General features: G+C 39.9%; 2 protein-coding genes across 4 annotated transcripts in view; both read right to left on the bottom strand.

The window, feature by feature from the left end:
* The window catches only part of septin15 (septin 15), a 33,748-nt gene extending 27,108 nt beyond the window's left edge, over positions 1-6,640 (bottom strand). The window contains exons 1-2 of one of the 3 annotated variants that reach the window (XM_088297753.1): positions 6,331-6,640; positions 3,324-3,423 (exon numbers count right to left, since the gene is read on the bottom strand). In XM_088297753.1, the coding sequence (XP_088153879.1) occupies positions 3,324-3,423; positions 6,331-6,369 (139 nt within the window). In that variant the 5' untranslated portion in view covers positions 6,370-6,640. Of the gene's footprint in view, positions 1-3,323; positions 3,424-3,897; positions 4,000-6,330 lie in introns of those variants that run through there. The other 2 variants (XM_088297755.1, XM_088297756.1) reach the window with 2 other exon arrangements.
* Positions 6,641-9,371: 2,731 nt separating this feature from the next.
* LOC148335872 (monocyte chemotactic protein 1B-like) lies at positions 9,372-11,000 on the bottom strand. The gene is made up of 3 exons (XM_088299181.1): positions 10,769-11,000; positions 9,788-9,905; positions 9,372-9,704 (listed from the first exon to the last, which is right to left on the bottom strand). Exons 1-3 carry the CDS (start codon positions 10,833-10,835, stop codon positions 9,590-9,592), a joined length of 300 nt encoding a protein of 99 aa, XP_088155307.1. The 5' UTR covers positions 10,836-11,000; the 3' UTR covers positions 9,372-9,589.
* Positions 11,001-14,874: the final 3,874 nt, after the last annotated feature.

Genomic DNA, 14,874 nt, shown 5'->3' with positions numbered 1-14,874 from the left:
AACTTCGCTGGCATAGACGCAAGCACATTAATGTGGAGCCATGTGCTAATGACACCGAAGCGCTGGATGTAGGCATTGCTTGCTGCTTTCCATTATTCGGGTACAATGGAGACAAGCTCGGTGCAACTTACGTCACACCAGCTAGCGAGCAATGAGGTTTGGTGGCAACTTAGTGCAGCTAAAGATGTTATGGAGTCGCTTCTACGTTGATAATCATCGTCTACGTGCAAGTTACACTTCTGACAAGTATTCTCACAAAGGGATGATGAGGAAAAATAGCATTAGTAGCGTTTGAAGTGTTCATTCCATGTTCATTAGGACATGCTATAAAAATGGCAGTTGCCTGTTACATTGCTACGATCACCTTCATTCATGAGAGGACTTCTAACACGCCCCATTTGGAGTTTCTTGAGGCAATCAAGAAAAGCAAAAACAGTACATTAAGTACAGTAAGGCCTTATTACTCTGATCTGTGGATTGGCAATGGAAGTCACAAAGCCCTCCAGCATTTTCTGTCCTAGCTGCCAGCTATACAAAGAAGCAGGAAGCAGCTTTCCCCCCTTTACATAACAGCAAAGTGAGAAGAGGAAGAGTTGGACAGTGGAAGAGAAACAGAAAAAAGAGGACTGAAGAAAATAAAACATCCGAACAGCAGTTTGTGACGACATTCCATTTTGGGGTGTGACGAACTTAACTAAAAGAGTTGATTCCATTGTTTTTTTTCCCATGAATGGTCAACTAGGGTTCCAACTTCTGTTTCCCTTCAGTCTTTTCAAAGTTAAGTCAAAGCAAGACCATCCATCCATTATCTGTACAGCTTCCCCTCACAAGGGTCGCGGGGGTTGCTGCAGCCTATCCCAGCTGTCTTCGGGCAGTAGGCGGGGTCACACTGAACTGGTTGCCAGCCAATCGCAGGGCACATAGAGACGAACAACCATCTGCGCTCACACTCATACCTAGGGGCAATTTAGAGTGTCCAATCGGCCTACCATGCATGTTTTTGGAATGTGGGAGGAAACCGGAGTACCCGGAGGAAACCCACGCAGGCTCGGGGAGAACATGCAAACTCCACACAGGAAGGCCGTTGTCAGATTCGAACCCGGCACCTCGGCACTGTGAAGCCATCATGCTAACCAGTCGTCCACCGTGCCGCCCCGAAGCAAGACCCCTAACTATTAATTGACAGTCTATCACTGACAAATTTGCGATATATTAACTTTAAACAGAAGATACAATATGCATGACAATGCTTGGTTATTAGGTTACGTAGAGGTGGTCCTTTCGATGTCCATAGTAGGACTGCCACTAGTAACAAATATTTTTGGGTTGATTATCCCATCAATTGTTCTAATGATTACTCTGGAAAACTTACCCCCAACCCTGTCTATAACATTCCCCCCGTTGCCGCTTTTTTTTTTAGGGGGAAATTTCTCACAGTGATAAGCACGCCTCTGCAAATAGTACTTGAGCTTCGTTAAGTTGATGAATAGTAACACTGTACATGCGTCAAAGCCGTCAATTTCATTCCGCGGGGTTCAATTCTGGGGTCTCTGCTGTTTTCATTGTATTTGCTCTCTTTGGGTTCCATCTTAAGGAAACATGACATTTCCTTTCATGGCCATGCAGATGATTGTCAGATCTATGTCCCACTGAGCAAAAAAGAGGATCTCTCATTGAGGCCACTTTTGTCTTATCTGGTGGAAAACAAAACCAGCATGGCACTGAATTTCTTGAAATTCTAATGAAAAGCAAAAAGAAGTTATGTTGTTTGGTCTTGGTGGCTCCATTACGAGATAAGAACTATTAAACTTCTTTTAAGATCAACAACCACTTTCTTTGACCATATCAGATGAAGTTTAACACTTAAGTGTTATATTTGACTCTTATTTAACTTCCATCCCACATATTAATAGCAGTGAAAACTGAATGGTACCACTTGGAAAAACATTGTTACAGTCCACCTATTTCCAAGAAAAAACAGGGAGGTGCTAATGTATGCTTTTATCTCCAGTTGCAATGATTACTATAACTCTCGCCTTTCTGATCTTCCTAAAAAAATGTTAATAAATTACAATGACTGCAGACTTCAGCAGCCTGTCTGCTGACAAGGACCAGAACGAGACATTAGACTACTTTTAGAAGCCTTGAATTGGCTCCCTCTGTGTTTCAGGATTGATATTTGGGTTCTTTTACTAATTTATAAAAAAACTTCATGGTCTTGTCCCCGCTTACTTAGCAAACCTAATTGCAAAGCAACCCTCGCAAACCCTCAAGTCCTCCAGGCAGTAGCATGGCTGCACTTCAACGAGCTGCAAGAAAGGTGCACATCACAAGACAGAGGCGAAACATAAACAAGATTTTTATACTGTTGTTCAGCCACATTGGTTCAAGAATTTCGCGACCTTGTAATCGACAACGATTTTGATCATAGATTAATTAGTTAAAGACCTCTTACAATTTGGGCATATTTTCTGACGTTACGGAATACGGATGAAACCAGTAATTGATTCACAATCATTATGTTTGTGCATTTTCTACACCGTCAATTTGAAATATTGTATTTTTTTAATATAATTATTAATAAAAAATGTCAGATTAATCGATTATTAAAATAATCGTTAGTTGCAGAGTTGTTGGGTGTAGCTGAATTAAGTAATCAAAATTTAGGCTTTTCATGGCATGTTAGTTATTAATAATAACTATCATAGAATGTAACACAGCAGACAATGATATTGTTTCAAATGTTTTAGACATAAATGCCAAGGTGAATGCAGTCTGTGATCATTATTTCAAACTGTCCACTGTTACTGATTGAGAATTGTGAAATGAGAAGGATGGGACAGGAGCAGCTTTTGTGTTCACATATGTATGATGTGGCTCTTTGCAGTAATACGGTAAAAATTGGGGCTCATAGCCTCTGAAGGGTTAGTCACCCTTGCCATTAGAGGGTTATAGTATATGCTAGATGTTTTTTGTAATCACACAGCTCAAGTCTACTGTATATCCTCCTTGACAATCTGAACACATTCTATGTATTTAATATGTGTCACTGTGTGTAAGGGGTCTGCAAAAGTACCTTATTGGAAAAACTGCGGACTCCCCAGTTCAGACAAGTGATATTTTCCTGAATTACCACATGTGGGTGATTAACTGGGTCAAAAACAACTGCACACACTTTTTTTAAACTGTCAGCTCATACCTTAGAGCATTGCGCATACTGGATGCCTCAAATACTTTGAATTCTTCTGTTGATGACCCACCAACGCGTACCTTAAAAGCATGCTGAGAAGAACAGACAAAGGTGTCGAATGTCTCTTACTTACCAACAACCATCAATGTAAACTCGAAGCCTCTTTTAACGGACTTCCGATACACTTGGTTGGGAAGATTGGCAAATCCCACATAGCCCTCCAAGTTCCGCTGCTGACACACAGAAGACACAAACAATTAGATTTAAGCAAAAATAAGCAACTCAGTGCATGGATAAGTTATGTGTGAAGTGTTTAGTTTGCCATACAGTTGAGAGCAAATATGGCTTTGTCAGACATTAAGAAGCTATCATTGATGCAAGAAAACTGTTCCTTAGACATACGGGTATACAAACGCTTACAAATGGTGCTGTGCACAGATGTAACGAGTCAAAACAATCCTGTTTGAAATAAACCTGCAATTAGAATTGCTGACTTGCAGAAGCAGTGCTGTTTTAAACTAAAGAACACCTGGAATTGCACAGAGGAGGGATATGAACGGACACACCTGGGAGAAGCAGATGCAATGAATATGAAGACAAGGAACTCAAATGAAACAACAACCCCCCCAAAAAAACACACAATCACACCAATACAAACAGGAGTAGAGTGAATGCAACATTAACATCGCATTGGGCAAATATCCTACATTTTGAATCATCTCCATGGGATGTGACGAAGATCTCAGGTCAACAGCGGCGGTGATCTCTCTGATCGGTGAGGTCCAGCGCCGCTTCACTTCGCTTTGACTCCCTATCTAGCATTGTACTCGCAAATAACCCCCTGCTCCACCCACCACCCCCGCTTGCCAAACTGTCCTACACGCTACGAGTGGCAAAAACAATTGATTGCTGGATTGCCTGCCTCTGAGCAACCTTTCAGGCTCTGCCACACATAGTGTGAATGGAAAAATGCTGTTCTGTACTCACAGGACAGGCAAAGTTTCCTAACATGCAATATAACAAAAAAAAACTAATATTGACAAAACACTGATGATAAATAATTAGTACAAGACAGTGAGATGCACTTTTGTCTCTGTGAGATTATGGATGAGCTGAACTTCCACTATTCTAATATCCTCACGAGAGCATTGGAGTAATTGCTGGAGCATTAAAGGCTTTCAAGTAAAACTATTACTTTCATGTTGCCATCAAACAAGTTTACAGAATCTGTGGACAGTTGCTTTGATATCTCATCAACCCTTCCTGACCCATTATAACCAATTCAAATTAAGCCTCTTTCAAATCGGATTCAGTCCCGGGACTCATTTGTCCAATGACGTCCATTATGGACGGACAAACTGCATTCAAACAGGGCACAATCCATCTGCCCTGTCAATATCCTCGCAGCTCCACTGATCTGGCCAGAAGCATTAAACCGATTCCATATTTGATCCAGCTTCATTCAAGACGTGAGTGTAGGTGGGAAAGGAGACAAACAATGTGTTGTACAGCATTTGGTTTAAGGCCATTTTTGATGGTCTACCCACATTCATGCACAGCTCAGATAATGACATACTGCATTAGAGTGATCATTTCCCCAAGGGAATAAAGTGTGAAAGGGGCTTAGAACAAAGCTTCACTTAAATGTTAAAGGATCTGGCAATCCAAGATGGCCCATTTTTCACTAACAAGCTCAGTTTATCTATTAATTTGAACAGGAAACTGAAATTGGTTATCATTTTCTTTTTTATCTATTCATTTTGGAGAAATGAGGAAATAAGTGATGACTTGAAAAAGGCCCACTTTTAATGAGGAATATGGCCACGCCCCCCTCCGGTCTCTCCATGTTTCGCTCTGAGTCATTGACGGGCTCGATGACAAACTCTCCATTGGAAATCATTGTACTTTCATAGCATATAATTTCCAAAAACAGTGATCAATTGGCATCAAAATTCTTGTAGACGTCCCTACCTATGACCACTAAAATTTCACAAATTTAAAATTAAATTAAATTTCTCGTACATCTCACAAAGAAAACGCCCCAAAATCACGACCGAGTCTTTTGGTACGGTTTAGTACTGATGTGATTTTTACATGCAAGCCAAATATATAAGTGCCAATGTCATGCTCAGGCAAGTGTCCCTTTAAAAACATGCCAACGCGCGTACACGCGTACACACGCACACACGCGCAAACGCTCACGCACGCACACACACACGAGCGCGCAAAGTGTAAGCATACAGAAGAACAGACGTGAGGGCAAAAGAGATTCGGTTTAATATGCGAGAAAAGTTTGGATGTTTTTAGTCATCAGGCACATAAGAGGAAAATTATGTAAGAGGAGATCAAAGAGTGACAAAAAGGCTGGAAAGCTCAGCCATACTGTTCATGTGAACCCTCCCCCCAGTCAACATTCTGGTAATTGTAGCTGCTTGGTTCCCTACTTTACACACATGACGACACTAACGCACACGAATCCAGTTCAATTTGTCCTGGCAGCTGTTAATTATTTTTTGTGTGATTCTTAAATCGCATCTTAATAAGGGGGATGGGTGAGAACGACGTCGTCCTGCATTTTCCATTCTATGTTCTATCGTGCTACTCCATGTATGTGTGAAAACGCACATGAATTTAACCGAAGCAGTTTCATTGGAGCTGTGACTCTAGTCCCGATTTCAGAAACACTTAAAAGAAATGTAATTACGGCATTAACACAAACTACAATATCAACACTAATACTCATCCAGCCACCCGTGTTATATATCAATTTTATTTCTTAAATAATACATTCACTGTAGTTAAACCAATTGTGCCCCCATGTATAATGAGAGCCATTGTATACTCGTTTTTTCACGAGTCATCATTTCCGAAGGCATAAGTAGAGCGAATAAATGTCAGATTGTGCGGCGTACGTTTCAAGAACGTGTCGTTTGACGCTTCAACCTTCCCATTGTAAACTAAACGGACTTGGAGTGCATGAGGGGACCAAGCTAGCAGGGGCTAACGAGAGAAACGGGGTTGGGATGACAGGGTCGAGTCTTGGAGAAGATTGCACTCGGTAGAGTTGCTCATTTTCACTGCATGCACACACCAATCGCAACAACGACCAGCGTAGCTATTTCAAAGAGAAATGGACTTACAGCAATGCTGGCAATCGCAGTTTCTGGTCGCTCGATCATCGTAATGCTGTCACCGCCCAGCCTGCAATGGACAGTCACCGAGGCATAAACTGACGAGTGTCCAAGAGAATGACGGAATGATAAGAAATGCGCGTTTTTTTCTCTCCTCCAAGTGTGTTTCCTCGAGAATAAATTAAACCAACGTATGCCAAACTAAAGACCAAATATATTACGTATGACCAGTAAACGACAATTCCGAGTCCCAACACGGCCAACAGTGGAATCTCAGAGAAGAAAATAACGCTGGCTGATTTTGTCCGCTACTCATTCTACTCAGTATTGTTTCCGTCCAGAAACTTCAGGATAAAATTTGCCGTCTTCCACGTCAACGTGGTTCTGTAGCGCTCAAACACAACTGTGTGCATAAAAAAATTGCATAAAAATAAAAACTATTGTGGCTATCGTGTTACGCTTTAATTCGATTATCTAGTTTCCAGCTATATTTTGAAGATTGGTTTAACAGTTAAAATGATGTTCAACAATACCCTAATGAAATTGTATTTTGATTTGAAACTACTAAGACTGATTATAGAACTGCACTTGGTACTAGAAAATATAATATTGTTATTAGATTGCAAGAAACATTTATCAGTGACCAAGGTATTGGAACGCATTTGAGGCTCGAAGCTCTTGTTCTGAAAACAATTGCGGTAAACTTCCTGTGTTGTATGAATTTAATCACAGGAAGTCGTAGTCCACTTTAGTGAGCGGTTTTGTAGCAGCAAACACATCTACATCGCGGTCCATACGGGTTCCTTCACAAGGCCACTTGAAGTGATTGAAAAAAATATGAAACGATATTGTCACGTTATCACGAATCAGTCATAAGTCATGGCACACAAATATTTCCACAATTTGCTCTGTTTCATGTTATGATTTGATTTGGTGTGAAATATCTTTTGGACGTGGAAAAAAACCCTGCAATTTCAGTTCACATTCTCTGTCAAAAAAAAATAATGAAAAGAACGAATCAAACTAGCGAGAATATGACATAGACAATTAATTTGCATTGTTGGGTCACATAAGTGTCAATCTCATTTCTGTCACAGGCACTGGCGGACATACATTTTCTCTGTATGGTTTACTCTCGGATTTAACTATTTTTAGGCTGGGACCAAATAGTCTTTTTAGAGTAAAATGTACTGTACGAGTTATACTGTGGATATACGACCGGAACACTGGATACCTGAATATATTGGATAGTTTATGCATTATTTCGATTCATATTTTTGTAATGAGCTTCTTTTGCGAATGTTGACTTCTCTCGCAAGCATGTTTTTAAAGTATTTCCAGTATCCACTAATGGTGCTTAAACGATGCCACCATATCACCCTGAATATATTTACATTAGTTTCGATGAACTAGAAATCGAAAAGATAGTCGGCCCATAGACGCACCCGAACCTCCTTCCAACTTTTCCTCTGCCTCCCTCTTTTGGTTGATTGGTATCTCTGACTGCGCTTCATTAAAACAACATTTTTAGCTTTATGGATCTGGGTCGCAAACGGGGTCTTAAAATAATTTGCACTGATAAACGGTACTATGTGGTTTGTACTTTATATTGGCCTCATGTATGCTTTTATTATTTGTTTTGTATCAGGTAACTTTTTTTCCTGCTACACTGAAAAAAAATCTTTGGATTTACTTAATTAAGACTGGGCGTCTTGATTGGCTGTGTTCTTACACGTGACTTGTGCTACACAGTCCTACAGTGGACGAGTCACAAATGCGTGTGTCGATTTGCGAATGCTTATCTGGAGATTTGAGTGAGGCTCCGTAGCTTCACATTTAGACCACAAAGGGGCGCTGCGCTAGTACACTACAGTTGGAGTTTATATGGCGTGCGGGCATCCATCCATCCATCCATCCGTCCGTTTTCTGCCGCTTATCTAAGGTCGGGTCGCAGAGGCAGCAGCTTCAGCAGAGACACCCAGACGTCTCTCTCCCCAGCCACATCTTCCAGCTCTTCAGTGATTATATTATTTGTGTCATTTTGTTAGCGTATCGATATGTAACGTTCCTGTTACAACCCCTAGAGGGCAGTAGTGCCTAGGGTATTTAGTTCTATGACCGGATGTTAATGTGGTGGAATGAGGAAATAAAGACGCAGTGACTAAGTGAGTTTGATGTGTAATGGCCAAACAATGCAGTTAGTTCACCTTTATTCTTGCATTTATTCCAATTTAAAGAATTTCAAGCACTTGACCGTGTGTCGATACCATCCATGTTATTCTTGTATCACTTGGTTGTACTAGTTTGGTAGCTACACATTCAGACCACAAGGGGACGCCAAACTTGAAAAAAAAATGAATGAATACCCCTTGTTAATATTTTATTTTCTAAATACTGTGGTCCTTCAAAGACATATATGTTGTAGTAATGCTTTGTTCACTTTAATTTAAAATTAAATGTAGAAATGTAATTTTTTCGACGATGAGGTGAGGTTACCAAAACACTCCATATCCATCTTCACCTGGTCCGGCCCCTCTGTGTTGATGTCAAATTAAACAGACAAGTGTAGGTTCGTTTTTTTTTTTTTTTTGCAAGGAAGACACCGGAAGAGTTACCCGTGACCTGAACCCGTGCTTTATCCCGCCATGCCACAAGGGAGCTGTATTTTTAAGGGTTACAAAAACAACGTTTTGTGAGTTATTACCTATTTCAAAGCAATTATTATTCTTATCATTATTATTATTATTATTTTGCCTCCACACATTACTTTGTCATGAAACGAATTGTATTTAACCCTGGGTAATTTCTTCGTAATATTTTCATTGATGGAAACGCTGTGACCTACTTATTGAAAAAAATTAAATACTTCTCATGTATTGATTAATAAGAAGGGCTACCTGTTTTGTACACACTTCTAAAATGACAAATTAGCTTCAATTTATCCTAAATATTATTTATTATTTGTCAATGTAAAGACACTGAGAATATTAAGGAGTTCTTATCAACGATGATTTGACAAGGTAAGAAACGGACAAGTATCGATATAAAAAAACGTTATTAAATAAAGTTTATTTCCATACTGTAAATCTTGGCAAATGTTTACGTTTCCAAATGATCACTTATACAACATTAATAGGACCTCACAATGTCCCATCACTGGTCGGCCATTTATGGACTGGACTACTCATGTGGTCCCTGCAGGCAACATTTTGGTGATCCTCAATCCAGATTATATTCAGTATGGGCTATGTTTAGGATGTAGTGAAGATTACAGATGTTTTGTCTCTCCTGGGATTATTTTGGCATCAAGATACTTGATGAGGTTTTTCACCCATGAGGCTGCAGACCTGGCACACATATGTCGACCCAGCACAGTCCTTAGTCTGTAAGAGTTTATAGGGAAGACAGTTGGTGAGGTTTTGGATGATTCAGATGTAATGATAATCCTTCAAGATTGGGTACCAACCTCACAGCTGGAATGGGGCACTGTTGTGGAGTCCTGACATAGCTGACTACTCTTTGTGGAGCAACTGGGTTCTGATTGAAACGATAGCAACAGTCGTTTGGCCCAGAATCCCTTAAACCTGAGCCCGAAATCAACAAGTCAGTATTTCTTAGGAATACACGACTCTTTTGCACATGAGAACATACAGTACAATTTCACTGATACATGTGAGATAATTGTTTTCTAACATGAAATGTGAGTCTGTGATATATCTTTTCAAACGTTAAAATAACAAAAGAAAAGAATGAATGAAATAAAGAACTTATACACTTCATTTCAAAAATACATTGTCGTTTGTCAGTTTGAAAATTGTTGCCTAACTGTGTCCATCCTATAACGAACACATCCTATACGTTTTAAATGATCTTTTTGACTGCACTCATTGTACAGACTTGTTTTTTCAGCATGCCATATTGGATCGAGGCAATATTATGCTTTATAAGGTATCGCTTGTGCATCGTATTGGATGTAAGCTTAGGGTCATTGTAAAACTGAAAGGTGAAAGTAATTCCTCTTCACCAGATAGAAGGTTTTGGGCCAAATACCTGAAATATGAGGAAAGCCTTTTGTTTGAACTAAAAACACCACCACACCACCAGCATTCAGGCCACCCAACTTTCCAAAAGCATTTAGAGAAAATGTGTTGTGATTGGTGGCACAACTTTTGCCCAGAATTCTGATGCTACATACCTGTGATGAAGCACGGTGTTGGAAACCTCATTTAAAAACAGAAACTGTGGTTACATCTTGATAATATAATTGACTCTTCAACTAGTCAAACTAAGTTTAATTTGATAAATTGTTACTTCATAGGTACTATTTTAAAACAACTACCTTCCATAATTCCATCCAGATTTTATAATAAACTCCTGGATTACTTTGGTGATGGGATCTTGTCAAACTCACCCAAAAAGTTCAGAATAGAAAGCATCCCGTCCTTACCTTCACTCAAAGTTACAGCCACTAGCATCGTCACCAACACAGACAGAGGAAGATGAGAGGTCATCATGAAGTGCGTAAAGTTTAAAGCTGCTTTAGTCTGTTTTCTCCACTCTGTCAGTCTGCATCTGCATTATATAGAGAAGATGAATTAACTGGGGAAGACCCCAGCTCCATTTTAGGACCATCTTTTGGTTTCAGGGAGTTTACCAGGATACACAGGCTTTTCTTTGTGTTTCACCAAATTCATCTCACTTCTCCAAATTAAATGTTATGAGACTAAACATATGCAGAGGAGGAAGTACTGTTAAATGTTTTCCCAATGTAGATTTCAGCGTATGAGTCGTGCAAACAGAAGAAAAAATGTTACTTTCACCTCCTACATGTCTCAGTCACATGGAATTCTGTCATCAGAGAGCATTGGATGGGATTTTCCCCCTCAGTCAATTACCATTCAAGAGCATTTTTTGTCCCTGCTGTGCAACTCAATTTTTAGGGTCTGAAGTTAAAAGTATAAGGAGACAGAGGCAACTGTAAATTATCCAACCATGTATGAATACGATCTGATATACGTATTATTATTTTAAAAAAGGCAGAACAGCTGACTTTGAGAAACAGGATTGAAGACACCTGCTGTGTTGGGTTATGATCAATGAAGGCTATTCAGGTTCTTAACGGAACACTTGATTGACCTTAACATTGGCACTTAAGATAATAAGTTAAGTTTGCATCAGTACTAAAATTCATACGCCTAAAATACTCTGTTGTGATTTAAGGGCTTTTTTTGTGATGAGATTTCCATTATGCAAGCCGCTTACCCTCACAAGGATTGTGGGCATGCCGCAGCCTATCCCAGTTGTCTTCGGGGTACATCCTGAACTGGTTGCCAGCCAATCGCAGAGCACACATAGATGAACAACCATTCACACTCACAATCAGACCAAGGGAGTGTTCAATTTATCCGCCATGCATGTTTTTGAAATGTGGGACGAAACCGGAGTCCCGGGAGGAAACCCTCGCAGCCACGGGGAGAACACGCAAACCACACAGTTGGAATCAAACCCAGCACCTCTAACCAGTCGTCCACCATGCCGCCCTAGTTCATACTCAACGTTGCAAAAAAAGAAACTTACGTTAATTTGGATGCAAGATCGGGATATTAGAACAACAATAAAATACAAGTATTAGAGGCATTTATTATTGATGTTTCTCAAAATGTATTACCATTAGGAACTATTGAAGAGTTTTAAAAAATATATAATTATTATTATGTTCTTATGTTGGGAATTATTGTGCAATTGAAATGTATGTTCTTTTTTGGGCAGGAGGGGGACAATCATACACTCTGTGTGTGATCTGTATTTGCAGGGTAGGCCTATCACAGTTACACATGAGCGTCATTTGGTAAATAGGCTGTCACTTGTATAGCACTTTTCTACTTAAGGTACTCAAAGCGCTTCACACTACCGATTGATGACATACCATCCATCCATCCATTTTCTGTACCGCTTCTCCTCACTAGGGCCGCGGGGGGTGCCGGAGCCTACCCCAGCTATCTTTGGGTAGTACTGAACTGGTTGCCAGCCAGTTGCAGGGCACACAGAGACGAACAACCATCCGTGCTCACACTCATACCTAGGGGCAATTTGGAGTGCTCAATCGGCCTGCCATGCATGTTTTTGGAATGTGGGAGGAAACCGGAGTACCCGGAGGAAACCCACGCAGGCACGCGGAGAACATGCAAACTCCACACAGGATGGCCGGAGCCGGGATCGAACCCACGACCGGTGCTGTCTCTCACTGTGAGGCCATCGTGCTAACCAGTCGGCCACCGTGCTGCCATACCATCAGTGTCATATGTTAATTTGTTTTGACCCCCCCCCCTTTGTACAAAAAGGAGAACTACTCACATGCATTTTCACTTCCAAATTACATGTACACACACACATGCACCCCCACGCACACACACACACACACACACGCACACTCGCACACACTCACGCACGTACACATACCCACGCACACACGCACAGATACACTTACACACGCTTTGCTGTCTTCCATGACTGTGGAAAAACACTGTCCTGAAAACATACAGTAATTGGAATGTATGGAAAATTGTCTCCACCACATTTCTGGCTGTGAGTTGAACTAAAGTCTTCCATGTAAATTGTTGATACCAAAGTCCTTTTCATATTTCAGTGTTAGAATCAGTTTTTTAAGATCACACATAATAATCATTTTGAAGTGAATGCTGAAATCCTTATCCGTCATAATTTATTTTTCAACGGGAAACATGTTTCTTTACAATATGCACTTTATTTAAAGAGGTTATTATTAAAATAGTTTACAATATTAAATGGTTTAGTTATGTATTCGTTGCCATTATGCATAGATGTTTTATCCAACTTTATCCAGACCCATAACTAATTTAAGTGTTCTCCATATTTTTTTCCATCACTTTGACATTCTATAATTTTGATAGATAAAATACTGCAATTTTTTCTTTTGTCTGTTCATTTTAGTGACTTTGGTCCTCAGTGATCTTTTAGCCTGCCAATCCCTACATTATCTGATACAGTAGAAGACTTTTCAGCAAATATCTCTGCTTTATGCAACATTTCAATTCATTATCAGGCAAGAGTGCACTGACATATGCAGCTGACAACTTTTTAATTGAAACATGTTTATATCTCAGACCTTGATAAAAAATGTCATAAAATTTTATAACGCAGCCTCTGGTGTCCAGAACATTCTTACTTTTTTTTTCTTTTATGAAATCTTTCCCCGGTAATGTCTTATAAATTCATTTAAATCTTGTTTTAGGTCCGGAATTGGGGACTTTTGTTTTTTTTGTTATTGCATAATATTGTGGGTACTAAATCCAAATGGCACAGACACTGGTTTCAAACATTTGTCAGGGTTAATTGTAAATGGAAGTAAATACAGGATGACAAAAGTGTTCCATTGTTAATTCTTGTTCATGTTTTATCTGTGATAAATGTCTGCAACACTCAATTTCATTTTCAAGTTACAAGACAACCGGTTGATATTCAGATCTCTGGCAAAATATATTTCCCGATCTTTATCTATTGTGTTCTGCGGCATATTGAAGATGTTATTTAAACATTCAATGTTTGAACAAGGTGGCCTGTAACAACAGCCCATACTGAATGGTTTGTAATTTGGAATGTGAATTTGAAGCCAAAGGGCCTCAACTTACTTCATTCATTCATTATTCTTCACAAAGAAAGTAATGCCACCCCCAAATCCATCACTGTCTAGTCTGATTAGACCTCTTTTGAAACTATTAAATCTACTATTATGCTATGTAAGTGTGTTCCAGGGCGGCATGGTGGATGACTGGTTAGCACGATGGCCTCACAGCGTAGAGGTGCATGGTTCGATTCCGGCTCCGGCCTTCCTGTCTGGAGTTTGCATGATCTCCCCGTGCCTGCGTGGGATTTCTCCAGGTAGTCTGATTTCCTCCCACATTCCAAAAACATGCATGATATGTTGATTGGACACTCGAAATTGTTCCTACGTATGAGTGTGAGCGTGGATGGTTGTTCGTCTCTGTGTGCCCTGCAATTGACTGGCAACCAGTTCAGGGTGTACCCTGCCTACTGCTTGAAGATAGCTGGGATAGGCTCCAGCACCCCATGCGACCCTAGTGAGGAGAAGCGGTATAGATAATGGATGGATGGATGGATGGATGTAAATCTGTTCCAGTAATAGCCACTATCATTTTTAGGGAAAATTTTATTTATTTTGTCAACTTTATTAAACTACAAATATTCAAGTGAGCACAATCTCAACAATCCTTTTAAAGTAATTGCTGCCAAAGGCGGCTCAACCAGTTATTAAATATTAAGGCTCACATATTTTTTCCACCCATCCCTTTGATTGCATGTTGTATTCAGCAAAATCACGGAAACATAATTGATTGTGAGGTATTAGTTTCATAAAACTGTGTGACTTTCAGTAAATGTAGATCACAGCTTCTGATCACTTTACGCAGAAGTAATACCAAAGGGTTTGTGTATTTCTTTTGCGCATGCATATTGAATAAATGAAAGGAAATGACAACATTAAAACACATACATGCA

Source organism: Idiotropiscis lumnitzeri, chromosome 6 (assembly GCF_059441095.1).
Source record: "Idiotropiscis lumnitzeri isolate Australia: NSW breed Sydney's pygmy pipehorse chromosome 6, RoL_Ilum_1.0, whole genome shotgun sequence".
In the NCBI taxonomy this organism is placed as follows: domain Eukaryota; kingdom Metazoa; phylum Chordata; class Actinopteri; order Syngnathiformes; family Syngnathidae; genus Idiotropiscis; species Idiotropiscis lumnitzeri.
This window is presented reverse-complemented; position numbering and strand designations above follow the sequence as displayed.

What these genes read in the sequence shown, in the direction of transcription:
- LOC148335872 (XM_088299181.1), bottom strand. Translation starts at nt 10,835, where the DNA reads ATGATGACCTCTCATCTTCCTCTGTCTGTGTTGGTGACGATGCTAGTG. An exon ending in GGCTGTAACTTTGAGTGAAG is followed by an intron (nt 9,906 to 10,768) that starts GTAAGGACGGGA and finishes TTTCGGGCTCAG; the next exon opens with GTTTAAGGGATTCTGGGCCA. An exon ending in TGCCCCATTCCAGCTGTGAG is followed by an intron (nt 9,705 to 9,787) that starts GTTGGTACCCAA and finishes AAACTCTTACAG; the next exon opens with ACTAAGGACTGTGCTGGGTC.